General features: G+C 39.5%; 1 protein-coding gene across 1 annotated transcript; it reads left to right on the top strand.

Moving 5' to 3' along the window:
- The first annotated feature begins 4,307 nt into the window (after nucleotides 1-4,307).
- LOC141238659 (pancreatic secretory granule membrane major glycoprotein GP2-like) lies at nucleotides 4,308-25,322 on the top strand. The gene is made up of 9 exons (XM_073668516.1): nucleotides 4,308-4,356; nucleotides 4,487-4,558; nucleotides 4,907-5,124; nucleotides 6,486-6,640; nucleotides 17,759-18,013; nucleotides 22,693-22,849; nucleotides 23,290-23,362; nucleotides 24,426-24,455; nucleotides 25,261-25,322. The coding sequence occupies exons 1-9, from the start codon at nucleotides 4,308-4,310 to the stop codon at nucleotides 25,320-25,322; spliced, it is 1,071 nt and encodes a 356-aa protein (XP_073524617.1).
- Nucleotides 25,323-26,272: the final 950 nt, after the last annotated feature.

Below are 26,272 nucleotides of genomic sequence, written 5' to 3'. Positions count from 1 at the left end.
GGGCAGGGACTGTACATCTCGCTGATGGAACACTGGTTTAATATAGAGAAAGCCAGGACCCAGTCGGACCTTGAGACAGAACACGTCCTCCCCAAACTGAGGATTGCGGGCCCTGGGTCAATCAGGGTTGCCCCCACATTCTACAGCTCCTGCACCTCCTTCTCCTCTTCAGCCTCCATCTCCGAAATGACCACATCAGTTGCAAACTGGAAGCACTGCAGCACTGCCTCGGCCAAGCGGCAACAGGCTGTGCTGAAACTAAAATGCTAAAGAGTTGTGGACAGCTCTGAAAGAGCAGGCGGATCCGTGGCTGATACCGCTGACCCTACAGCCAGGCATGGTTATGTGTGACAATGGCTGGAACCTAGTGGCGGCTCTGAGGTGATGCGAGCTCACACATGTACCATGCCTGGCACATGTAGTTAACCTCGTGGTTCAGCAGCTTCTCAAAACCTACCTGGATCTGCCTAATCTGCTTGTTAAAGTACACCGCCTGTGTGTCCATTTTAGAGGGTCAGCCACAGCTTCCGCTGTCCTTGCCGTGCTTCAGCAGCATTTGCATCTTCCAGCTCACTGATCTGTGATGTCCCCACGCGTTGGAACTCTACATTGCAGATGTTGAGAAGTATTTGTGAGCAGAAGAGGGCAGTTGTTGAGTACCAGCATCAACAAGGCCGTCGGTAGTCATGTCAGACTCCACACATAAAACCTCAAGAGTGCACATGGATGTCAGACATATGTACCATCCTCCAAAAGGACTCCACCAAGATGGTGAGCGTCGATGATGCCATAATTAGCGTCACCATCCCGCTTCTCTGTCTTCTGAAACGATGTCTGCTCACTATTAAAGAGGATGCATTGCAGGAGTAGCACGATGAGATGGAGCAAGGAACCATAGAGGGTGATTCCACACTGCCCAGCCTCATCTCATCAAAACGTTGAGTGGGTGACAATGAGGAAGAGGAGGAGGAGCAAGAACAGGAGCTAGTTTCCTGCACTATAGATGGTACTACTTGCACAACTGTCATACCGTCTGTTCAGCGTGGATGGCCTGAGGACAGGGAGGAGTAGGAGGAGGATGAGGAGGAGAGCATGGTCAGTCGTCCTCTTGGTGAGGACACAGAAGTCTTGCCTGTTAGCAGTCTGGCACACATGGCTGAGTTTATGTTACGCAGCCTTTCCCGTGACTCTCGCGTTGTTCAAATTTTGGGTGACAGTCATTACTGGTTTGTGACAATTCTGGACCCATGCTACAAGGAGAACTTTCTGTCTCTTATTCCCGCACAGGACAGGCCTAATAAAATGGTGCAGTACAAGAAGGACCTTGTTGCAGAATTATTTAAAAAAATCCTATCTGAAAACGCTGGCAGCAGAGGTCACAGTTAGTTGAACAACCAAGGAGTACAGGCAAGAGAAACACAAATGCAATCCAGCAGAAGCAGGGGAACACTGTCAAAGTTCCGGGACAGTTTTCTCAGACCCTCCCATCGCACAGGCCCTGCTGTGTGGGGTACTCTCCAAAGGAAGGAAAAGTTTCTGAAAATGTTGAGGGAGTACCTTGCCGACCGTACCAACGTCCTTTGTGATTCTTCTGTGCCTTATATTTATTGGGTATCTAAGCTGGACACGTGGCATGAACTGGCTCTCTACGCCTTGGAGTTCCTTGCCTGCCCTGCCGCTAGCATTTTGTCAGAGCAGGTTTTTAGTGCCGCCAGTGGAATTATAACCGATAGACGCATTCGCCTGTCAACTGAAAATGCTGACAGGCTGACTCTTAGAAAAATGAACAAAGGCTGGAATAGGCCAGACTTCTCAACACCGCCGAATGATAGCAGCGTAACATAAACTCAAATACAGTGGTTTTTTTTGGAAGGTCTAACTCTATTCCCATGCAACTCTGTCTTCACACCCAGACATGGGTATATGATTCCTCATTTTGTCTATTTGCTCTTGTCCTCCTCCTTCTCCTCATCCTTTACATCCTCCTCCATATCTACGTCTCTTGCAAGAAGCATTGGAGTTCCACCAAATTTTTGGCAGCCGTTGCATTCACTGCATAGGCAAACAGTATGGGAGACCCACTTCCTAATAATGGGAACATTGCTTTCAGGAGGCCGTCGGACCTCTATGTCTCTTGCAAGGGGCATTGGAATGCCTCCAAATTTTTGGCAGCCGTTGCATTCACTCTATAGGCAAACAGTATGGGAGACCCTCTCCTTTTTAATGGGAATATGTTGTACTTGTTACTGTAGCCCAGCTCCATGTGTCTTTAAATTGTTAGTAGGGTTTTTACAAACCTTGGGAGGTACCTGGTGCCCTTGGGAGGTAATCTATGTCTTCATAATGATCATGACGACATACATAAGCATGTTTGTCAATTGTTGCCATGGACAAGCAAACTGAACTTTAGTTTTGCTTGATATTGCAGAAATAAATCACTTTAGGCTAAAATAGCTGAATTTTTAGTATCAGGGTTGGGCACTGTCGTGGACACTTGTGTCACCACATACACACCCTGTCACCGTACATCCTCTGGCTGGACCAGCGGCACAAGAACAAGCAGTATATAAGCAGCTCCAACCAGTCCTAAACATCTACAAGCTTCACCTGATCTTCTCATCAAGGTAAACCACCAAGCTTCTCCATGCTTATCCAGACTACTAAGTACTCTTAAGCAGATAGTTTCAGAAACTAATGTGAATTATACCTTTTTACTACTATTATTATTATTATTACATACTTGTTTAATTCAATGATGCTTTTAGATCATGTTTGATATGGTGGACAGATTTTTCTAGATATATTCTTGATAATTTCATATAAAATATACAGGTATGTATTATAATGCACAGTAATATTTATATGCTGAGATATCACTTTGCATTTTCTTGTTTGTAAACTCCAAATACATAAAGCATGGCAACTAATCACATCAAATATTCTGCAATATTTTTTCTGTTGGTAACTTTGTATTTCTTGATTGATGTTCTTATGTTTGTATACATTTTAGTTTGTATTACTTAGATACCCATAATGCAGTCCATAAATGTTTAGTTAATGTACATTATATAAGAGGTTTGCTCATATTTTAAAAAATCAGCCCAAAAGTATGTAATATTATAAAATAAATACATAACCATTACGTATGCGCTGGATTTGCAGCGGCTCTGGAGTTGTCACTTAGTGGTGACCTCCAATCCAGCTGTGATGATGTCTCATCCATCATTTAAGTTACTACTGCAGCCAATCACTGTCCTCAATAATGTTGTTTGCACATACTTTCAGGTCACACAAGCATAGATTCTCTCATGTGAGAGATTTGGATTGATTATGTAAAAGACACTAAGATCAAACTCTGAACAGAGCTTGAGCCAAGTGTCAACTTAGTGTGATCTGATTTTCTTAAATGAGAGAATCATAACACAGGCGAGGAGAAGATCAAGATCAAGATTTCTCCATCTTCTCCATTCTGTGATCCGGGAGAAATCGAACTGCACTCAGATGTCATACAAATGCAGTCCAAAGGTTTCAACACACCCATAGACTTGAATGGGTTAGTGTGATCCGATTTGAGCAGAATCTTTTAACATGCTGCAATTTTTTTCTCATGTCGAATCGGTTTCAGCAATGCCTCATAGTATAACATTGGGCTGAGCGCTATCCGATAAAACACTAGATAGCACTCATCCGATGTATACGCTCATGTGAACGAGCCCTTACAGGGAGCCACTTACCTGTAACTTGAGAAAATCCAAATATCTTATATTCTTAACATGGTTTCTTAAATATCTCCAATGGAATTGAGACAGAACCAGCGATAGAACTGTTAAAGTTAATGAAATACTTCAAAATCTTTCTTAGATCATTGACAAGATCATATCCTCCATATCCACAGTGGCTGTAAGAAAAACAAACCCCTAATGTTACTGAAAAAAATCCTTCATGCATGAATCTGTATAGAGGCCTAGCACTGTGTGATGGAGCTGCCGGGAGGAGCGAGGCAGGACATGAAGCAGCTCATATTCACATCTTATAGAAAAACATTTTATTTCCCCATGTAATATTCTAGACGCGGTACAGTATGGGCACGATTTCTAGGATGAATTCATCAGCCGTATCCCTCCTTCCTTTACCTCTTTTATCCAAACCTGCCCATCTGACACCACTCTTTGGAGGATTTTTTGTGTGAAGATAATAAAAAGGAAGGACACATCTTATTTTAACACTTAGTGGGAAATTAAATCAATTTGTCAAAGGACTAAAAACAAATCTTAATGATTAACTGTTTCCTTTGTCTTGTAGGCACAATGAAGATTTTACTAGGATTACTTCTGGCGCTGTGCGCTTTTTTATCAGGTAAGAAAAATTCATATATTGTATAAAATCAAGGAAATTTTATTTAAAGATTTATTCATTTCACAATGTGTTAGCGGGGATTGTAGAAGTGTAACATGTCTTACCACATTATTATTTTCTCTTCATGTAGTGCATGCAGTAACCGAATCTTGTGATCCACCGGCCAATTGTACCTGTGACCTCAGTAACTACAATTCTTCAGGTAAGGAATACAGAGCGTGAGCGTTCTCAGCAATTGTTACATTGCAGCAGCATTGCTTCCAAAGAAAGAAGATCTCTGCAGCCCCCACAGAAGGCCATGGAGCCCCACATGGAGTCCTTTTAGCTGCATGTAACATTGATGCCACCTCCTACACATGGCGGAGGATTATCTAATTATTCATTATAATTCGTTATAATTGGTGAATTCCAGTGATAAGATGGTTATAGTACAAATAATCTTATAATACACTTGTAAATTGTTAATGAACCCGCTTGTATTTGACTTCGAATGGTTTTCTGTGTGCATTTCTGTGTGTAAAAGAAGTTTGTCCGTTGTTTCCCCATTTAGTGACACCACCAACTCCAACTATTAACTGCTCAAATGGAGTGATGACCATTTACATTTCAAAATGCCAACTGGAAGCGAGCCTGTTCAACATCTCTAACTTGGCACTGCTTAATAACACTGATCCCGACTGTGCAAGTAAAGAATACTCGGTAGACGGAGAGTTTCAAGTCGGCTTCCTTAATCCAATGAGCTCCGCAAAGTGCGGCAACAGTTTAACAGTGAGTACAAGTAAAACATGCTTCAATGTATGATGAAAACAGGCGCATGTCTACCAAGCTCAAGTAGGACCCTCAATGCCATTTTTCAATAGATAAGATGCCTTGTTATCAATGTTGACATTGTATCTTTAATTACTAATTTGTGGTACAGAATTCCATAATGTGATTGCTGTTACTGTAATGCTGCTTTGTTATATATTGATGTCTGATTTGCCTTTCTTCATCACATCATCAATGATTCCTGGTCCACCGTACAGTTCTGTAATGAATGATGTTTGCGTTCTTTGTATTAAGTACACATATTTAGATCACCACTAAAATGTATTTTTCTGACCTTAGGAAGCCCAATATTTGTGACCTCTCATTATTGGAGAGAATGCAAATCTTCTTCTGCTGTTTTATACACATTTACATTTTTTGTAATATTTCATTTGTAAATAGGCTTTTGTCCTCTTTTTATATACTGCTTTTGCAGCTACTGCTTGATATTGAGTACTGCTGCTGAGCTTACCTGTAAGCAGAGGACTCAGGTTCCTGTCTTGTATACACAGATGTCTTCTATTGATATGCAATAATATTTTTGGAGCCTTGGTGTATTACTTTACATCAATTAACCCCTTCACAATATACATGTACATCATATGTCATGTCACTGCCTTCATTGCAGGCTTGTACTCTGAGCCCACATCTTTCCCATCATTTAATGGCTGATTTAAGCAGCCATCATGTGCCTTTAACAGCCGCGGGTGAAGCAGAGCAGTTAAATTCCACTGCGAATATCTGACAGCAACAGTTATCACACTCCGGCAGAGGGTGCGTCATTCCCCATTGCCCATCGGCTCACCCGTGACGTGACCGATTGCCATGGCAGCCATTGTTCTGCTGGAGACCTCCGTGCTTGTCATGATGATTTGGGCTTTTACCTGATGCTCTGCTATGTATAGCACAAGCAATAAAAATCAAAAACAAAAACAAAACCTGTAAAATCGGGTGAAGGGGTTAACCTTGCATTTTATCGGCTCCCTTCTTGTCTGTGTCCGCAGCTAATGCAGGTCATTCTGAAGGATTTTATAAGTAACCTAAATTGTTTGGCTTTATAAATGTGCCCGAGTCCGGTGTACAGTGACACCACTATGTGCCCGTACTGTAGGGAGAGTTCCTGCGGATACATTACACAGACTGTATGGAAGATGAACTGACATTTTCTTTGTTCCTATTTACACTTGTAATGTTGCACATACGTTTTATATTGTAATTATAATTTCACATGTAGGCCAATAGTAATGAGGAAACGCTATTCCAATATTTCTCCATCACCCCAGATAAAATGTATGACACAGCCATTATTCGTTTCTTCTCAGGTAAATGCAACTCACGCCATTTATTCCAATATCCTGCATATTTATGCTGAGCAGCAAGCGGTCATCACTAGGAATAACGCCACGGCCAACCTCACCTGCATCTACCCCCTAACTTATCCTGTTTCCCTCAACATTACTTTAAAACCAGTATCAGGGTAAGTTCCTTCCTTCTTAAAATGTCTCACAGTCTACTATCAGATATAGCTGGTTAGTGCTTGGCCATAAGTAAAATGTCTCATAGTCTACTATCAGATATAGCTGGTCAGTGCTTGGCCATAAGTAAAATGTCTCATAGTCTACTATCAGATATAGCTGGTCAGTGCTTGATCATAAATAAAATGTCTCATAGTCTACTATCAGATATAGCTGGTCAGTGCTTGATCATAAGTAAAATGTCTCATAGTCTACTGTCAGATATAGCTGGTCAGTGCTTGGTCATAAGTAAAATGTCTCATAGTCTACTATCAGATATAGCTGGTCAGTGCTTGTCAATAAGTAAAATGTCTCATAGTCTACTGTCAGATATAGCTGGTTAGTGCTTGGCCATAAGTAAAATGTCTCATAGTCTACTGTCAGATATAGCTGGTCAGTGCTTGTCAATAAGTAAAATGTCTCATAGTCTACTGTCAGATACAGCTGGTCAGTGCTTGGCCATAAGTAAAATGTCTCATAGTCTACTATCAGATATAGCTGGTCAGTGCTTGATCATAAGTAAAATGTCTCATAGTCTACTATCAAATATAGCTGGTCAGTGCTTGATCATAAGTAAAATGTCTCATAGTCTACTGTCAGATATAGCTGGTCAGTGCTTGGCCATAAGTAAAATGTCTCATAGTCTACTATCAGATATAGCTGGTCAGTGCTTGTCAATAAGTAAAATGTCTCATAGTCTACTGTCAGATATAGCTGGTTAGTGCTTGGCCATAAGTAAAATGTCTCATAGTCTACTGTCAGATATAGCTGGTCAGTGCTTGTCAATAAGTAAAATGTCTCATAGTCTACTGTCAGATATAGCTGGTCAGTGCTTGGCCATAAGTAAAATGTCTCATAGTCTACTATCAGATATAGCTGGTCAGTGCTTGTCAATAAGTAAAATGTCTCATAGTCTACTGTCAGACATAGCTGGTTAGTGCTTGGCCATAAGTAAAATGTCTCATAGTCTACTGTCAGATATAGCTGGTTAGTGCTTGGCCATAAGTAAAATGTCTCATAGTCTACTATCAGATATAGCCGGTCAGTGCTTGGCCATAAGTAAAATGTCTCATAGTCTACTATCAGATATAGCTGGTTAGTGCTTGGCCATAAGTAAAATGTCTCACAGTCTACAATCAGATATAGCTGGTCAGTGCTTGGCCATAAGTAAAATGTCTCACAGTCTACTATCAGATATAGCCGGTTAGTGCTTGGCCATAAGTAAAATGTCTCACAGTCTACTATCAGATATAGCTGGTTAGTGCTTGGCCATAAGTAAAATGTCTCACAGTCTACTATCAGATATAGCTGGTTAGTGCTTGGCCATAAGTAAAATGTCTCACAGTCTACTATCAGATATAGCCGGTTAGTGCTTGGCCATAAGTAAAATGTCTCACAGTTTACTATCAGATATAGCTGGTTAGTGCTTGGCCATAAGTAAAATGTCTCATAGTCTACTATCAGATATAGCTGGTCAGTGCTTGGCCATAAGTAAAATGTCTCATAGTCTACTATCAGATATAGCTGGTCAGTGCTTGGCCATAAGTAAAATGTCTCACAGTCTACTATCAGATATAGCTGGTTAGTGCTTGGCCATAAGTAAAATGTCTCATAGTCTACTATCAGATATAGCCGGTCAGTGCTTGGTCATAAGTAAAATGTCTCATAGTCTACTATCAGATATAGCTGGTCAGTGCTTGGTCATAAGTAAAATGTCTCATAGTCTACTATCAGATATAGCTGGTCAGTTCTTGGCCATAAGTAAAATGTCTCATAGTCTACTATCAGATATAGCTGGTTAGTGCTTGGCTATAAGTAAAATGTCTCATAGTCTACTATCAGATATAGCCGGTCAGTGCTTGGTCATAAGTAAAATGTCTCATAGTCTACTATCAGATATAGCTGGTTAGTGCTTGGCCATAAGTAAAATGTCTCATAGTTTGCTATCAGATATAGCTGGTTAGTGCTTGGCCATAAGTAAAATGTCTCATAGTCTACTATCAGATATAGCTGGTTAGTGCTTGGTCATAAGTAAAATGTCTCATAGTCTACTATCAGATATAGCTGGTCAGTGCTTGGCCATAAGTAAAATGTCTCACAGTCTACTATCAGATATAGCTGGTTAGTGCTTGGCCATAAGTAAAATGTCTCATAGTCTACTATCAGATATAGCCGGTCAGTGCTTGGTCATAAGTAAAATGTCTCATAGTCTACTATCAGATATAGCTGGTCAGTGCTTGGCCATAAGTAAAATGTCTCATAGTCTACTAATATATATAGATAGTTAGTGCTTGGTCATAAGTAAAATGTCTCATAGTCTACTATCAGATATAGCTGGTCAGTGCTTTTCCATAAGTAAAGTGTCTCATAGTCTACTATCAGATATAGCTGGTCAGTGCTTGGTCATAAGTAAAATGTCTCATAGTCTACTATCAGATATAGCTGGTTAGTTATTGGTCATTAGTAAAATGTCCCATAGTCTTATATCCGATATAGCTATTAGTGCTTGGCCATAAGTAAAATGTCTCATAGTCTACTATCAGATATAGCTGGTCAGTGCTTGGTCATAAGTAAAATGTCTCATAGTCTACTATCAGATATAGCTGGTTAGTGCTTGGTCATAAGTAAAATGTCTCATAGTCTACTATCAGATATAGCTGGTTAGTGCTTGGTCATAAGTAAAATGTCTCATAGTCTACTATCAGATATAGCTGGTTAGTGCTTGGTCATAAGTAAAATGTCTCATAGTCGACTATCAGATATAGCTGGTTAGTGCTTGGCCATAAGTAAAATGTCTCATCGTCTACTATCAGATATAGCTGGTCAGTGCTTGTCATAAGTAAAATGTCTCATAGTCTACTATCAGATATAGCTGGTCAGTGCTTGGTCATAAGTAAAATGTCTCATAGTCTACTATCAGATATAGCTGGTCAGTGCTTGGTCATAAGTAAAATGTCTCATAGTCTACTATCAGATATAGCTGGTCAGTGCTTGGTCATAAGTAAATTGTCTCATAGTCTACTATCAGATATAGCTGGTTAGTGCTTGGTCATAAGTAAAATGTCTCATAGTCTACTATCAGATATAGCTGGTTAGTGCTTGGCCATAAGTAAAATGTATCATAGTCTACTATCAGATATAGCTGGTCAGTGCTTGGTCATAAGTAAAATGTCTCATAGTCTACTATCAGATATAGCTGGTCAGTGCTTGGTCATAAGTAAAATGTCTCATAGTTTACTATCAGATATAGCTGGTTAGTGCTTGGTCATAAGTAAAATGTCTCATAGTCTACTATCAGATATAGCTGGTCAGTGCTTGGCCATAAGTAAAATGTCTCATAGTCTACTATCAGATATAGCTGGTTAGTGCTCGACCATAAGTAAAATGTCTCATAGTCTACTATCAGATATAGCTGGTCAGTGCTTGTCATAAGTAAAATGTCTCATAGTCTACTATCAGATATAGCTGGTCAGTGCTTGGTCATAAGTAAAATGTCTCACAGTCTACTATCAGATATAGCTGGTTAGTGCTTGGCCATAAGTAAAATGTCTCATAGTCTACTATCAGATATAGCTGGTTAGTGCTTGGCCATAAGTAAAATGTCTCATAGTCTACTATCAGATATAGCTGGTCAGTGCTTGGCCATAAGTAAAATGTCTCACAGTCTACTATCAGATATAGCCGGTTAGTGCTTGGCCATAAGTAAAATGTCTCACAGTCTACTATCAGATATAGCTGGTTAGTGCTTGGCCATAAGTAAAATGTCTCATAGTCTACTATCAGATATAGATGGTCAGTGCTTGGCCATAAGTAAAATGTCTCATAGTCTACTATCAGATATAGCTGGTCAGTGCTTGGCCATAAGTAAAATGTCTCATAGTCTACTATCAGATATAGCTGGTTAGTGCTTGGCCATAAGTAAAATGTATCACAGTCTACTATCAGATATAGCTGGTTAGTGCTTGGCCATAAGTAAAATGTCTCATAGTCTACTATCAGATATAGCTGGTCAGTGCTTGGTCATAAGTAAAATGTCTCATAGTCTACTATCAGATATAGCTGGTCAGTTCTTGGCCATAAGTAAAATGTCTCATAGTCTACTATCAGATATAGCTGGTTAGTGCTTGGCTATAAGTAAAATGTCTCATAGTCTATTATCAGATATAGCCGGTCAGTGCTTGGTCATAAGTAAAATGTCTCATAGTCTACTATCAGATATAGCCGGTCAGTGCTTGGTCATAAGTAAAATGTCTCATAGTCTACTATCACATATAGCTGGTCAGTGCTTGGTCATAAGTAAAATGTCTCATAGTCTACTATCAGATATAGCTGGTCAGTTCTTGGCCATAAGTAAAATGTCTCATAGTCTACTATCAGATATAGCTGGTTAGTGCTTGGCTATAAGTAAAATGTCTCATAGTCTACTATCAGATATAGCCGGTCAGTGCTTGGTCATAAGTAAAATGTCTCATAGTCTACTATCAGATATAGCTGGTTAGTGCTTGGCCATAAGTAAAATGTCTCATAGTCTACTATCAGATATAGCTGGTTAGTGCTTGGCCATAAGTAAAATGTCTCATAGTCTACTATCAGATATAGCTGGTTAGTGCTTGGTCATAAGTAAAATGTCTCATAGTCTACTATCAGATATAGCTGGTTAGTGCTTGGTCATAAGTAAAATGTCTCATAGTCTACTATCAGATATAGCTGGTTAGTGCTTGGTCATAAGTAAAATGTCTCATAGTCGACTATCAGATATAGCTGGTTAGTGCTTGGCCATAAGTAAAATGTCTCATCGTCTACTATCAGATATAGCTGGTCAGTGCTTGTCATAAGTAAAATGTCTCATAGTCTACTATCAGATATAGCTGGTCAGTGCTTGGTCATAAGTAAAATGTCTCATAGTCTACTATCAGATATAGCTGGTCAGTGCTTGGTCATAAGTAAAATGTCTCATAGTCTACTATCAGATATAGCTGGTCAGTGCTTGGTCATAAGTAAATTGTCTCATAGTCTACTATCAGATATAGCTGGTTAGTGCTTGGTCATAAGTAAAATGTCTCATAGTCTACTATCAGATATAGCTGGTTAGTGCTTGGCCATAAGTAAAATGTATCATAGTCTACTATCAGATATAGCTGGTCAGTGCTTGGTCATAAGTAAAATGTCTCATAGTCTACTATCAGATATAGCTGGTCAGTGCTTGGTCATAAGTAAAATGTCTCATAGTTTACTATCAGATATAGCTGGTTAGTGCTTGGTCATAAGTAAAATGTCTCATAGTCTACTATCAGATATAGCTGGTCAGTGCTTGGCCATAAGTAAAATGTCTCATAGTCTACTATCAGATATAGCTGGTTAGTGCTCGACCATAAGTAAAATGTCTCATAGTCTACTATCAGATATAGCTGGTCAGTGCTTGTCATAAGTAAAATGTCTCATAGTCTACTATCAGATATAGCTGGTCAGTGCTTGGTCATAAGTAAAATGTCTCACAGTCTACTATCAGATATAGCTGGTTAGTGCTTGGCCATAAGTAAAATGTCTCATAGTCTACTATCAGATATAGCTGGTTAGTGCTTGGCCATAAGTAAAATGTCTCATAGTCTACTATCAGATATAGCTGGTCAGTGCTTGGCCATAAGTAAAATGTCTCACAGTCTACTATCAGATATAGCCGGTTAGTGCTTGGCCATAAGTAAAATGTCTCACAGTCTACTATCAGATATAGCTGGTTAGTGCTTGGCCATAAGTAAAATGTCTCATAGTCTACTATCAGATATAGATGGTCAGTGCTTGGCCATAAGTAAAATGTCTCATAGTCTACTATCAGATATAGCTGGTCAGTGCTTGGCCATAAGTAAAATGTCTCATAGTCTACTATCAGATATAGCTGGTTAGTGCTTGGCCATAAGTAAAATGTATCACAGTCTACTATCAGATATAGCTGGTTAGTGCTTGGCCATAAGTAAAATGTCTCATAGTCTACTATCAGATATAGCTGGTCAGTGCTTGGTCATAAGTAAAATGTCTCATAGTCTACTATCAGATATAGCTGGTCAGTTCTTGGCCATAAGTAAAATGTCTCATAGTCTACTATCAGATATAGCTGGTTAGTGCTTGGCTATAAGTAAAATGTCTCATAGTCTATTATCAGATATAGCCGGTCAGTGCTTGGTCATAAGTAAAATGTCTCATAGTCTACTATCAGATATAGCCGGTCAGTGCTTGGTCATAAGTAAAATGTCTCATAGTCTACTATCAGATATAGCTGGTCAGTGCTTGGTCATAAGTAAAATGTCTCATAGTCTACTATCAGATATAGCTGGTCAGTTCTTGGCCATAAGTAAAATGTCTCATAGTCTACTATCAGATATAGCTGGTTAGTGCTTGGCTATAAGTAAAATGTCTCATAGTCTACTATCAGATATAGCCGGTCAGTGCTTGGTCATAAGTAAAATGTCTCATAGTCTACTATCAGATATAGCTGGTTAGTGCTTGGCCATAAGTAAAATGTCTCATAGTCTACTATCAGATATAGCTGGTTAGTGCTTGGCCATAAGTAAAATGTCTCATAGTCTACTATCAGATATAGCTGGTTAGTGCTTGGTCATAAGTAAAATGTCTCATAGTCTACTATCAGATATAGCTGGTCAGTGCTTGGCCATAAGTAAAATGTCTCACAGTCTACTATCAGATATAGCTGGTTAGTGCTTGGCCATAAGTAAAATGTCTCATAGTCTACTATCAGATATAGCCGGTCAGTGCTTGGTCATAAGTAAAATGTCTCATAGTCTACTTTCAGATATAGCTGGTCAGTGCTTGGCCATAAGTAAAATGTCTCATAGTCTACTAATATATATAGATAGTTAGTGCTTGGTCATAAGTAAAATGTCTCATAGTCTACTATCAGATATAGCTGGTCAGTGCTTTTCCATAAGTAAAGTGTCTCATAGTCTACTATCAGATATAGCTGGTCAGTGCTTGGTCATAAGTAAAATGTCTCATAGTCTACTATCAGATATAGCCGGTCAGTGCTTGGTCATAAGTAAAATGTCTCACAGTCTACTATCAGATATAGCTGGTTAGTGCTTGGCCATAAGTAAAATGTCTCATAGTCTACTATCAGATATAGCTGGTTAGTGCTTGGCCATAAGTAAAATGTCTCATAGTCTACTATCAGATATAGCTGGTCAGTGCTTGGCCATAAGTAAAATGTCTCACAGTCTACTATCAGATATAGCCGGTTAGTGCTTGGCCATAAGTAAAATGTCTCACAGTCTACTATCAGATATAGCTGGTTAGTGCTTGGCCATAAGTAAAATGTCTCATAGTCTACTATCAGATATAGATGGTCAGTGCTTGGCCATAAGTAAAATGTCTCATAGTCTACTATCAGATATAGCTGGTCAGTGCTTGGCCATAAGTAAAATGTCTCATAGTCTACTATCAGATATAGCTGGTTAGTGCTTGGCCATAAGTAAAATGTATCACAGTCTACTATCAGATATAGCTGGTTAGTGCTTGGCCATAAGTAAAATGTCTCATAGTCTACTATCAGATATAGCTGGTCAGTGCTTGGTCATAAGTAAAATGTCTCATAGTCTACTATCAGATATAGCTGGTCAGTTCTTGGCCATAAGTAAAATGTCTCATAGTCTACTATCAGATATAGCTGGTTAGTGCTTGGCTATAAGTAAAATGTCTCATAGTCTATTATCAGATATAGCCGGTCAGTGCTTGGTCATAAGTAAAATGTCTCATAGTCTACTATCAGATATAGCCGGTCAGTGCTTGGTCATAAGTAAAATGTCTCATAGTCTACTATCAGATATAGCTGGTCAGTGCTTGGTCATAAGTAAAATGTCTCATAGTCTACTATCAGATATAGCTGGTCAGTTCTTGGCCATAAGTAAAATGTCTCATAGTCTACTATCAGATATAGCTGGTTAGTGCTTGGCTATAAGTAAAATGTCTCATAGTCTACTATCAGATATAGCCGGTCAGTGCTTGGTCATAAGTAAAATGTCTCATAGTCTACTATCAGATATAGCTGGTTAGTGCTTGGCCATAAGTAAAATGTCTCATAGTCTACTATCAGATATAGCTGGTTAGTGCTTGGCCATAAGTAAAATGTCTCATAGTCTACTATCAGATATAGCTGGTTAGTGCTTGGTCATAAGTAAAATGTCTCATAGTCTACTATCAGATATAGCTGGTCAGTGCTTGGCCATAAGTAAAATGTCTCACAGTCTACTATCAGATATAGCTGGTTAGTGCTTGGCCATAAGTAAAATGTCTCATAGTCTACTATCAGATATAGCCGGTCAGTGCTTGGTCATAAGTAAAATGTCTCATAGTCTACTTTCAGATATAGCTGGTCAGTGCTTGGCCATAAGTAAAATGTCTCATAGTCTACTAATATATATAGATAGTTAGTGCTTGGTCATAAGTAAAATGTCTCATAGTCTACTATCAGATATAGCTGGTCAGTGCTTTTCCATAAGTAAAGTGTCTCATAGTCTACTATCAGATATAGCTGGTCAGTGCTTGGTCATAAGTAAAATGTCTCATAGTCTACTATCAGATATAGCTGGTTAGTTATTGGTCATTAGTAAAATGTCCCATAGTCTTCTATCCGATATAGCTGGTTAGTGCTTGGCCATAAGTAAAATGTCTCATAGTCTACTATCAGATATAGCTGGTTAGTGCTTGGTCATAAGTAAAATGTCTCATAGTCTACTATCAGATATAGCTGGTTAGTGCTTGGTCATAAGTAAAATGTCTCATAGTCTAATATCAGATATAGCTGGTTAGTGCTTGGTCATAAGTAAAATGTCTCATAGTCTACTATCAGATATAGCTGGTTAGTGCTTGGTCATAAGTAAAATGTCTCATAGTCTACTATCAGATATAGCTGGTTAGTGCTTGGTCATAAGTAAAATGTCTCATAGTCGACTATCAGATATAGCTGGTTAGTGCTTGGCCATAAGTAAAATGTCTCATCGTCTACTATCAGATATAGCTGGTCAGTGCTTGGTCATAAGTAAAATGTCTCATAGTCTACTATCAGATATAGCTGGTTAATGCTTGGTCATAAGTAAAATGTCTCATAGTCTACTATCAGATATAGCTGGTTAGTGCTTGGTCATAAGTAAAATGTCTCATAGTCTACTATCAGATATAGCTGGTTAGTGCTTGGCCATAAGTAAAATGTCTCATAGTCTACTATCAGATATAGCTGGTCAGTGCTTGGTCATAAGTAAATTGTCTCATAGTCTACTATCAGATATAGCTGGTTAGTGCTTGGTCATAAGTAAAATGTCTCAGAGTCTACTATCAGATATAGCTGGTTAGTGCTTGGCCATAAGTAAAATGTATCATAGTCTACTATCAGATATAGCTGGTCAGTGCTTGGTCATAAGTAAAATGTCTCATAGTCTACTATCAGATATAGCTGGTCAGTGCTTGGTCATAAGTAAAATGTCTCATAGTTTACTATCAGATATAGCTGGTTAGTGCTTGGTCATAAGTAAAATGTCTCATAGTCTACTATCAGATATAGCTGGTCAGTGCTTGGCCATAAGTAAAATGTCTCATAGTCTACTATCAGATATAGCTGGTTAGTGCTCGACCATAAGTAAAATGTCTCATAGTCTACTATCAGATATAGCTGGTCAGTGCTTGTCATAAGTAAAATGTCTCATAGTCTACTATCAGATATAGCTGGTCAGTGCTTGGTCATAAGTAAAATGTCTCATAGTCTACTATCAGATATAGCTGGTCAGTGCTTGGTCATAAGTAAAATGTCTCATAGTCTACTATCAGATATAGCTGGTTAGTGCTTGGTCATAAGTAAATTGTCTCATAGTCTACTATCAGATATAGCTGGTCAGTGCTTGGCCATAAGTAAAATGTCTCATAGTCTACTATCAGATATAGCTGGTTAGTGCTCGACCATAAGTAAAATGTCTCATAGTCTACTATCAGATATAGCTGGTCAGTGCTTGTCATAAGTAAAATGTCTCATAGTCTACTATCAGATATAGCTGGTCAGTGCTTGGTCATAAGTAAAATGTCTCATAGTCTACTATCAGATATAGCTGGTCAGTGCTTGGTCATAAGTAAAATGTCTCATAGTCTACTATCAGATATAGCTGGTCAGTGCTTGGTCATAAGTAAATTGTCTCATAGTCTACTATCAGATATAGCTGGTTAGTGCTTGGTCATAAGTAAAATGTCTCATAGTCTACTATCAGATATAGCTGGTTAGTGCTTGGCCATAAGTAAAATGTATCATAGTCTACTATCAGATATAGCTGGTCAGTGCTTGGTCATAAGTAAAATGTCTCATAGTCTACTATCAGATATAGCTGGTCAGTGCTTGGTCATAAGTAAAATGTCTCATAGTTTACTATCAGATATAGCTGGTTAGTGCTTGGTCATAAGTAAAATGTCTCATAGTCTACTATCAGATATAGCTGGTCAGTGCTTGGCCATAAGTAAAATGTCTCATAGTCTACTATCAGATATAGCTGGTTAGTGCTCGACCATAAGTAAAATGTCTCATAGTCTACTATCAGATATAGCTGGTCAGTGCTTGTCATAAGTAAAATGTCTCATAGTCTACTATCAGATATAGCTGGTCAGTGCTTGGTCATAAGTAAAATGTCTCATAGTCTACTATCAGATATAGCTGGTCAGTGCTTGGTCATAAGTAAAATGTCTCATAGTCTACTATCAGATATAGCTGGTTAGTGCTTGGTCATAAGTAAAATGTCTCATAGTCTACTATCAGATATAGCTGGTTAGTGCTCGGCCATAAGTAAAATGTCTCATAGTCTACTATCAGATATAGCTGGTCAGTGCTTGGTCATAAGTAAAATGTCTCATAGTCTACTATCAGATATAGCTGGTCAGTGCTTGGTCAATGTTAAAATGTCTCATAGTCTACTATCAGATATAGCTGGTCAGTGCTTGGTCATAAGTAAAATGTCTCATAGTCTACTATCAGATATAGCTGGTTAGTGCTCGGCCATGAATAAATGCCATACTACTAATGTGTTTTGTGTATTTTTCAGGAGCACAGACATCGCAGTGCCAGGAGTAACAGGAACATTGAATGTAATTATGACAGTGTATACAGATGATGCATTTACCCAACAAGTTACAGCCGACACATCGCTAACCGTGGAACAAACGGTTTATATTCGAGTAGTGATGCCAGAATTGGATGCAAACCAATTTAACATTAAAGTGATAAGACTATACGCCACCCCAGGTGGGGTTGATCCTACAAATGGGCCGGTATTTAATCTAACAAGTGGATCAGATGGGTAAGCTTCCCCTGCTTTCTAAGCTCTGCTTGTCTTTAAAATGAGGCACAAAAACTTCTCAGTCATTCTCACTGCTATAATGTAGAAATAAAAAGTTAAGAGTAAAGGGAACGTGGCAGGTCCCCCATGTCCTCCAACCCACCAGTATTTGTGTCTTTCTTGTTAAATTTGCTTCATAACCAGCCCTTTATACTATGAGTCACTCAAACACATGTTGAAAAAAAGTATCTATAATTTCCGTTTTTTCGTATGCAAATTAATCTGACTAGCTGATGAGGCGTTAGTTTCCCCAGAATAGTTGTCCCACTTTGCAAGTTATCACTCTCCTTCAGAGGCGCACTGCACATGACTGAAGATGTATGTGAGCCTCCATCTGCACTTCCGGTCAGCGCAGTGAGCCTCTGCAGCAGGGAAGCGTACAACCGGCTTCATAGGCGCAATGACGTGACTGAAGAATGCTGCACCCAGTGTCTTGATCTAAGCCCAAGCTGCAAAAACCCAGCCTACGTTTATATATATATGTATATATATATATATATATATATATATATATATATATATATATATATGACGCGCCCCCTGGGCCATATTCTTTAGGGGAATACCCGGAGCCGGATCAGATGGGAGTTGTAGTCTTCCGAGTGGCTGTGACCCGGTCCGTGCCCAGGGTGTCAAGCTCAGAATATGTGGCAGTCCTACAGATGTTATAAAGTTCTTTATGTCGACTACACCACCCGTTGTATTGCGGTCACTACGGCCGCCGCTGCAGCAGGGTCCGCTGAGGCTGATGGTGTTGGTGCAACTTTTGATAGTATAACCCCCAACGGGTAGGGTATAGCCTCAGGGGGTCAGGTGCAGAGGATGGGGGTTGTGGTGGTGCAGCATAGGTAGTAATTAAAGACAGAGTCGGGTTGTGCAGTTTAGGGTATTTACTTACTGCTGATGTTCCGGTCACTCCAGCTTCAAGTGACCACCCGAGCCGTGCTGCGTCCACCAGGTCCTGGATTCAGCCAACCCCCAAGCAAGTCCGGAGCGTGACCCTGAGCCCTCCTTCCTGTCCTGTCTTCTGGCCGTCCCCACCAGGGATCCACCTAGGTCCAGCTCCCTCGGGCCTTCTGTTGGGAAACCCTTGGCCTTGGGTTCCCTGACCCTACATGTGGTTTGCCTTCAGGGTGGATGTGGTGGGTGGCCGTGGCAGATCCTGCCCACGGCCTCCGGTCTCTGGCTAGGGTGTGCTTTAGCCCCCACCAGTTTGGGATCCGGTACCCTTTTGCCAAATCTTCACCCGATGATGGACTTTGGGTTCTCAGAGTCCTTTTCTTTCACCCCCTCTGGGTCTTTCTTCCTTTCTCCTCTCTCTCTCTCTGGGGCTGCTCTGCTCTTCTGCTCTCCTCCTCTGGCTTCTCACAGACTGACCGACTGTGGCAGACTGACAGACTGACTCCTCTGCAAAGACTGACAGACTGACTCCTCTGCAAAGACTGACCCTGATCTTAGATGGTGCCCACCTTAAATACTCCCTCTATGTGTGAGCTCAGGTGACCAGCACCCAATGAGCTCCTATCTTTACCCAGGCTGCTCCCCCTATCTGCCCCTACACTACTGGGATGTACCACCCCCCTCCCACTCCAGCCAGGAACAGACTCGGTCGTACCTGCACATTTCTAAGTGGGAGTACCGTTGGTCTGTTCCTCGGAAATGGGATGTGTGTAGTGCATGCAGCTTTCTGGGCTCAGTCCCACACTCCATCCTTACCCGGGAGTGGAATATCACACCTCTGGTTTGAGGTGCAATACCCCTGTAGCAGCCGAATCCTCAGGGTGCTACATATATATATATATATACAGTACAAACCAAAAGTTTGGACACACCTTCTCATTTAAAGACTTTTCTGTATTTTCATGACTATGAAAATTGTGCATTCACACTGAAGGCATCAAAACTATGGATTAACACATGTTGAATTACATACTTAACAAAAAAGTGTGAAACAACTGAAAATATTTCTTATATTCTAGGTTCTTCAAAGTAGCCACCTTTTACTTTGATGACTGCTTTGCACACTCTTGGCATTCTCTTGATGAGCTTCAAGAGGTAGTCACCGGAAAAGGTTTTCACTTCACAGGTGTGCCCTGTCAGGTTTAATGAGTGAGATTTCTTGCCTTATAAATGGGGTTGGGACCATCAGTTGTGTTGTGCAGAAGTTTGGTGGATACTCAGCAGATAGTCCTACTGAATAGACTGTTAGAATTTGTATTATGGCAAGAAAAAAGCAGCTAAGTAAAGAAAAATGAGTGGCCATCATTACTTTAAGAAATGAAGGTCAGTCAGTGCGAAAAATTGGGAAATCTTTGAAAGTGTCCCCAATTGCAGTTGCAAAAACCATCAAGCGCTACAAAGAAACTGGCTCACATGAGGACCGCCCCAGGAAAGGAAGACCAAGAGTCACCTCTGCTTCTGAGGATAAGTTTATCCGAGTGACCAGCCTCAGAAATCGCAGGTTAACAGCTGCTCAGATTAGAGACCAGGTCATCTCTACAACAACTGTTAAGAGGAGACTTTGTGCATCAGGCCTTCATGGTAAAATAGCTGCTATGAAACCACCGCTAAGGACAGGCAACAAGCAGAAGAGACATGTTTGGGCTAAAGAACACAAGGAATGGACATTAGACCAGTGGAAATCTGTGCTTTAGTCTGATGAGTCCAAATATGAGATCTTTGGTTTCAACCACCGTGTCTTTGTGCGACGCAGAAAAGGTGAACAGATGGACTCTACATGCCTGGTTCCCACCGTGAAGCATGGAGGAGGAGGTGTGATGGTGTGGGGGTGCTTTGCTGGTGACACTATTGGGGATTTATTCAAAATTGAAGGCATACTGAACCAGCATAGCTACCACAGAATCTTGCAGCGGCATGCTATTCCATCCGGTTTGCATTTAGTTGGACCATCATTTATTTTTCAACAGGACAATAACCCCAGACACACCTCCAGGCTGTGTAAGGGCTATTTGACCAAAAAGGAGAGTGATGGGGTGCTACGCCAGATGACCTGGCCTCCACAGTCACCAGACCTGAACCCAATCGAGATGGTTTGGGGTGAGCTGGACCGCAGAGTGAAGGCAAAAGGGCCAACAAGTGCTAAGCATCTCTGGGAACTCCTTCAAGATTGTTGGAAGACCATTTCCGGTGACTACCTCTTTAAGCTCATCAAGAGAATGCCAAGAGTGTGCAAAGCAGTCATCAAAGCAAAAGGTGGCTACTTTGAAGAACCTAGAATATAAGACATATTTTCAGTTGTTTCACATTTTTTGTTAAGTATAAAATTCCACATGTGTTAATTCATAGTTTTGACGCCTTCAGTGTGAATGAACAATTTTTATAGTCATGAAAATACAGAAAAATCTTTAAATGAGATGGTGTGTCCAAACTTTTGGTCTGTACTGTATATATATAAACACTTAATGAAAAAATTAATGCCATGGGGACTCTTGTACACTAGTCTTTACTATTTGTTATAGTTAGATTTCCCATTACATTTTGCTCACATAAAAGAAACTTAGATTTCAAATAGTTCCAGAAAATGAGACAACATAAAGGGGTTATTTTTTCAGTCCATATTACTTAAAGGGAATCGGTCACCAGGTTTTTGCTTCCTAATGTGAGAGCAGCATAATGTAGGGGCAGATATTCTGATATGTCACTTACTGGACTACTTAGTATAGTTTTTATAAAAACACAGTTTTATCAGCAGGAGATTATTATTGGTGGACTAATAAACCTGCTTTCCAGCCATGCCATCATCACTGATTGGCAGCTTTCTGCCTATGCAGTGTACACAGAAAGCTGTCAGTCAGTGGTGGTGTTGAGGGAGGGCAGTAATGACCCTTCTCGGATGACCAAGTGAGTGTCAAATTATTATGTTACAAGGGTGATTGCGCAATCCAATAGAAAACCAGACGGAGGCAAAGCTCTGTATGGGGAGATTCAAAGAATCTCTAACCCCGTTTATTTCTACTTAGCATTTTATATTGTTTTGAATTTATTAATATCCAATCACCTTCAACCATACTACAAGCTTGAACCAATGTTAGTACAATTATTACGGAAATGCACATATGGTCATGTTATCGTTAGTTCGGTGCATGGTGGAAAGTTACAAGGTCGTACATCCCGGCTCAGACTAGCTAGATAATAGAAGCAGGGTGTCTCATAGAATGTTCCTGAGAGAAAAGGTTAGTGTGGGAAAGTTGCATGTGAATCAAGAGGAAAGAAGGAAAGAATGTATGTTATGGAAAGAGTATAATAACATGATTTTGAAGCAAGCAGACAAAATGGAGTTGCCATAGCATCAATATCCGACTGCAGCAACCAGTAAAGTAAGTGGAACATCAAGGTCTCTGCCCTTACATAATCCGGCTCTCAGATGGGGTAGAAAAACTTGGTGACAGATTCCCTTTAATATGGGAGCATAACATTTTTTCATTGTGATATAGCACCTTCATCATAAAATAAAAATTAATCTGTTCCATCACTTCTAGATACTTAACTCCCAATAATATAACCCTACACTGATACAGAGGCCATTGTACAGGGCTAATGAGCTGCAACTCAATAAGCATGAGTGACGCCAGTATGAGTAGGGACTCTGTGATTCTTACATCTACATCCATTATGTTTAGGTGCCCGGACCCTCAATATGGTGTTGGCCTCATTTCTGTCCTTAATAATGGTAATGGCACTGAAGCAAGATTCGCAATGAAAGTCTTCAAGATCACTAACAATGACTATGTACAGCTGTACGCCGATGTCACGATCTGCAACTCGACCTGCATAGTGGTAAGAGCGTTTCATCCATTATTCCTGAATCCTAAGCTCTGATACAGTAAAGCCAAAAGTAAGAGATAAAACAATAGCGGAGTGCTGTTATTTCATAGATAACTGTAAATGTCTCCTATATTACTGATAGGTCACGTGTACACGGTCAGTATTTGGTCAGTATGTTACATCAGTATTTGTAAGGCAAAACCAGGAGTGGAACAATCAGAGGAAAAGTATATTAGAAACTCGTCCCCACTTCTGTATTTTTTACATAATCCTGGTTTTGGCTTACAAATACTGAGGTCCAAACCTCTCTAAATGCTCATTTTGTGCATGTGGCCTTAGTTTACTGCTTCAGTAAAAATCAGTTGTGACTGTACAACAACATGTGATTGATCCCTTACATTCCTCTTTTCAAAAATTCTCAATTAAACAATGTTCTTTTCTACTTTGCGCAGAACTGCAATCAAAAAAGTGGTAAATCATCAACACCAGATAATGTGGCAACTTTAAACGTGGAGCTAATTGCTGGTAAGGAAAATCTCCAGATTTTACTGCTATAATATGTGCTGAAACAATGGGTCAGAATCGTTGAGACTGGTGGTGTGCACGTCAGGCTTAAAGGGAAACTGTCAGCAGGTTGTTGCTGCCTCATCTAACAGGAGTGTAATGTAGGAAAAGAGACCCCGAGTCCAGTGATGTATCACAGTTTACTGGGTGCAGCTATTGTGACACAATCAGAGTTCTTATAGATAGAATGCAGCAGAGCTGAGAAAGCTAGCCCCACCCACACCAGGCTCTCTATGTACATTGTCTATTCACAGTGGGTATGAGAAGGGGGGGCGGAGTCTGACAACTTGGCACCAGGGAGCTAATCTGTGCAGTGATAATGTACTAGTGATAAAACATTCACTGTATGGAAACAAATGCACACAGCCTAATAAGTGAGACATAGCTGAAATCCGTGCCTTAGCCACTACTTCATGCTGCCTCATTCATGCCCTGCCCTGCACATCTTCCACCCATTTTAAAGAATCTGACTGGTACAGACGTGAAAAAAACAAAAGTCACAAAATTTCAACGCATCTTGTAAGTTGCACAAAAACTTTATGACACTTGTAGGTGTATTAGAGAACTGTAGAAAATATGTTATTGAATTGGGGCCATAATGCATTAAAGTGTGCTGAGCCATAGTATTGCAGTGTCAGACTAGACTTTCTTAGGCCAACCAGAGCTCAGGTTTCTAAGCACCTATCCTCCATACAGAATATTACCTGTTATCAATGACCTCTAATAGGTAACTCGTGAATCCACCCAAGAGAAAAAGACTTTAGTGTCAGTGATTGACTCAAACCGATCCTAAATAGGGATATTTTCTGCTGATCACTTGGGTCTAGATGGACTATTGTGAGAGGGCCCAGGTCAATATTAAATCTCTTATTTCTCTATATATTTATATATATACAGACACAGTATGGACACTTTATTTTGTTTTGTTCTCTTATTGCTTAGCATCATTTCTTTGTTTAATATTGGATGGATCAGTTTGTGATGAATGTATCTTGATTAACCTTGTTGTGTTTCCTTTTTACAGACAGCAATCCTCTTTCTGGAGCCATGAGCTGTAAGTTTTTATTTATATCTGATGTGATTTTTCAAGATCATATATAAAATGTAACTTTATATATTTTTATACATTTACAATGAAACCTTAAGCTCTAATTCTGTTTTGTTATCTGTCAATTTATAAATTACTTTAATTTTTCTGAATCACATTACAAGGAAAATATTTGTTTTTCATTTTTTTTATTATTTATATTAATGCTTAGAAGTTGAGGAAAAGAGTGTATATGTAATCCCTGAGGCCATTTTTACTACACAACAGATTTTTCTCATATTTCCCCTCATAATTTCTGATCCAATGTGTTTCTAAATTAGGATTACAGGAGGCCAAAGAGGTTTTAGTTATTGGCTGATTAGTGTTATCCATATTAGATTTAGTGCAAACTATTTTTTGAAAGCATTATTTTTTTTTGCTTAATTTGAAATTGGATTTTTTCGTCAGATATATTTTTTATGTTGTTTTTTACTTCCTTTATAAAAGCCTATGAGAATAAAATTAACAAAAAACACACCTAAAGTTTACTGCTCTTTAGAAACGTAAAACAAAATCCCATACAACTAACTTTAAAAACACGCTGTAATGCATTCCTATAAAATTATTATTATTATTACATTCGTACTGACTTTTAGTTAAAGCCTGGCTACAGTAATTTTTGCAAAAATTTTTTTGGTAAAATGTTTTGTAGTCATTGCCCTTTTTACAAATTTGGTAATATGTTCATATTCCCTATATGGTCATTTAAGAAGTAAGCAGATCCTACATAGCCATGAATACTAACAAAACTGCTCTGTATGTTTTCCTGTAGGTTCCTCCATGTCATGGACCTTGGTATCACTCATCTCACTGCTTATTGCCAAGTTTATGTAAAGAATTTCCCTTTCGCATCTCTAAAGTCGGAAAACAGGAGAAATCTGCTTTGTCAAATGGATAGCTAAAGATTTTGTGCGCTTTCCTTAGATTTTATTCTTTATTTTCCTAAATTATTAAACAATTCAAAAATAAGGCACAAATAAGAACTGTCTAAGTAACAGAATATGGAATCAAATGTATCTAAGATCACAGAAAGAGGCCATAATTACTACAGATACATCCACCGATTCCCAGCAGCAAACAGACACTACATTAGTATATGGAGGTGGCAGAGGTGGAATATACCGATGAACAGATGAGGCCAGTTGGGTATTTTGGACAAAATATTAAATAACACCTCATGTTCATCATTTCACGGGATACAGTTAGGCTTTGTGATTCTGGTGGAGGAAGGTGCTACAGTACTCTGTGAAGAACACATGGAAGGTGCTAGTCAGCTTCTTAGATCTAACCAGGGGCGTAACTACCATAGGTGAAGGGGTTGAAATAGCACCTGGGCCCTGGAGCCTCTTTTCATGACCCATATGAAAAGACTAATATTATTAAAGACTATTAAACATTTACAATCATTGAGGTCCAAGTTGGAGCTTTTCCATTGGGTCCATTGAGCTTCACGTAACGCCACTGGATCTAACAGTATGTGCATTACTAATAGACTGTAAGCTGACATGGAGCGTCAAAAGTTACCATGTCCCCTATAAAGCCACCCACCCCCGTCATTAATGAGAACTGTGTGAGTGGCTTTTCAGTATATTGCACCTAAGCACCCGGCCCCATATAGCATTATTACTTATTGCACCATTCTTATTTATGGACTATGGAAACTTTTGGCTTTAAGCTACTTGGACATAGAACTTTTTTGTAGCATTTGACTAATATTAAGCACTTTTGCACTCTGAGCTCTTTTTGTACCATTACAATATCTCCTGTAAAACACTTTGTGCACT

The sequence above is a fragment of the Phyllobates terribilis genome, unplaced genomic scaffold (assembly GCF_046119375.1).
Source record: "Phyllobates terribilis strain yellow unplaced genomic scaffold, ASM4611937v1 Scaffold_1__5_contigs__length_1240528914, whole genome shotgun sequence".
NCBI classification, from domain to species: domain Eukaryota; kingdom Metazoa; phylum Chordata; class Amphibia; order Anura; family Dendrobatidae; genus Phyllobates; species Phyllobates terribilis.
Note: the sequence above shows the minus strand (reverse complement) of the source record. Positions and strands in the feature narration are given on the sequence as shown.

What these genes read in the sequence shown, in the direction of transcription:
- LOC141238659 (XM_073668516.1), top strand. Translation starts at nt 4,308, where the DNA reads ATGAAGATTTTACTAGGATTACTTCTGGCGCTGTGCGCTTTTTTATCA. An exon ending in CAGTAACTACAATTCTTCAG is followed by an intron (nt 4,559 to 4,906) that starts GTAAGGAATACA and finishes TTCCCCATTTAG; the next exon opens with TGACACCACCAACTCCAACT. An exon ending in AGTGCGGCAACAGTTTAACA is followed by an intron (nt 5,125 to 6,485) that starts GTGAGTACAAGT and finishes GTTTCTTCTCAG; the next exon opens with GTAAATGCAACTCACGCCAT.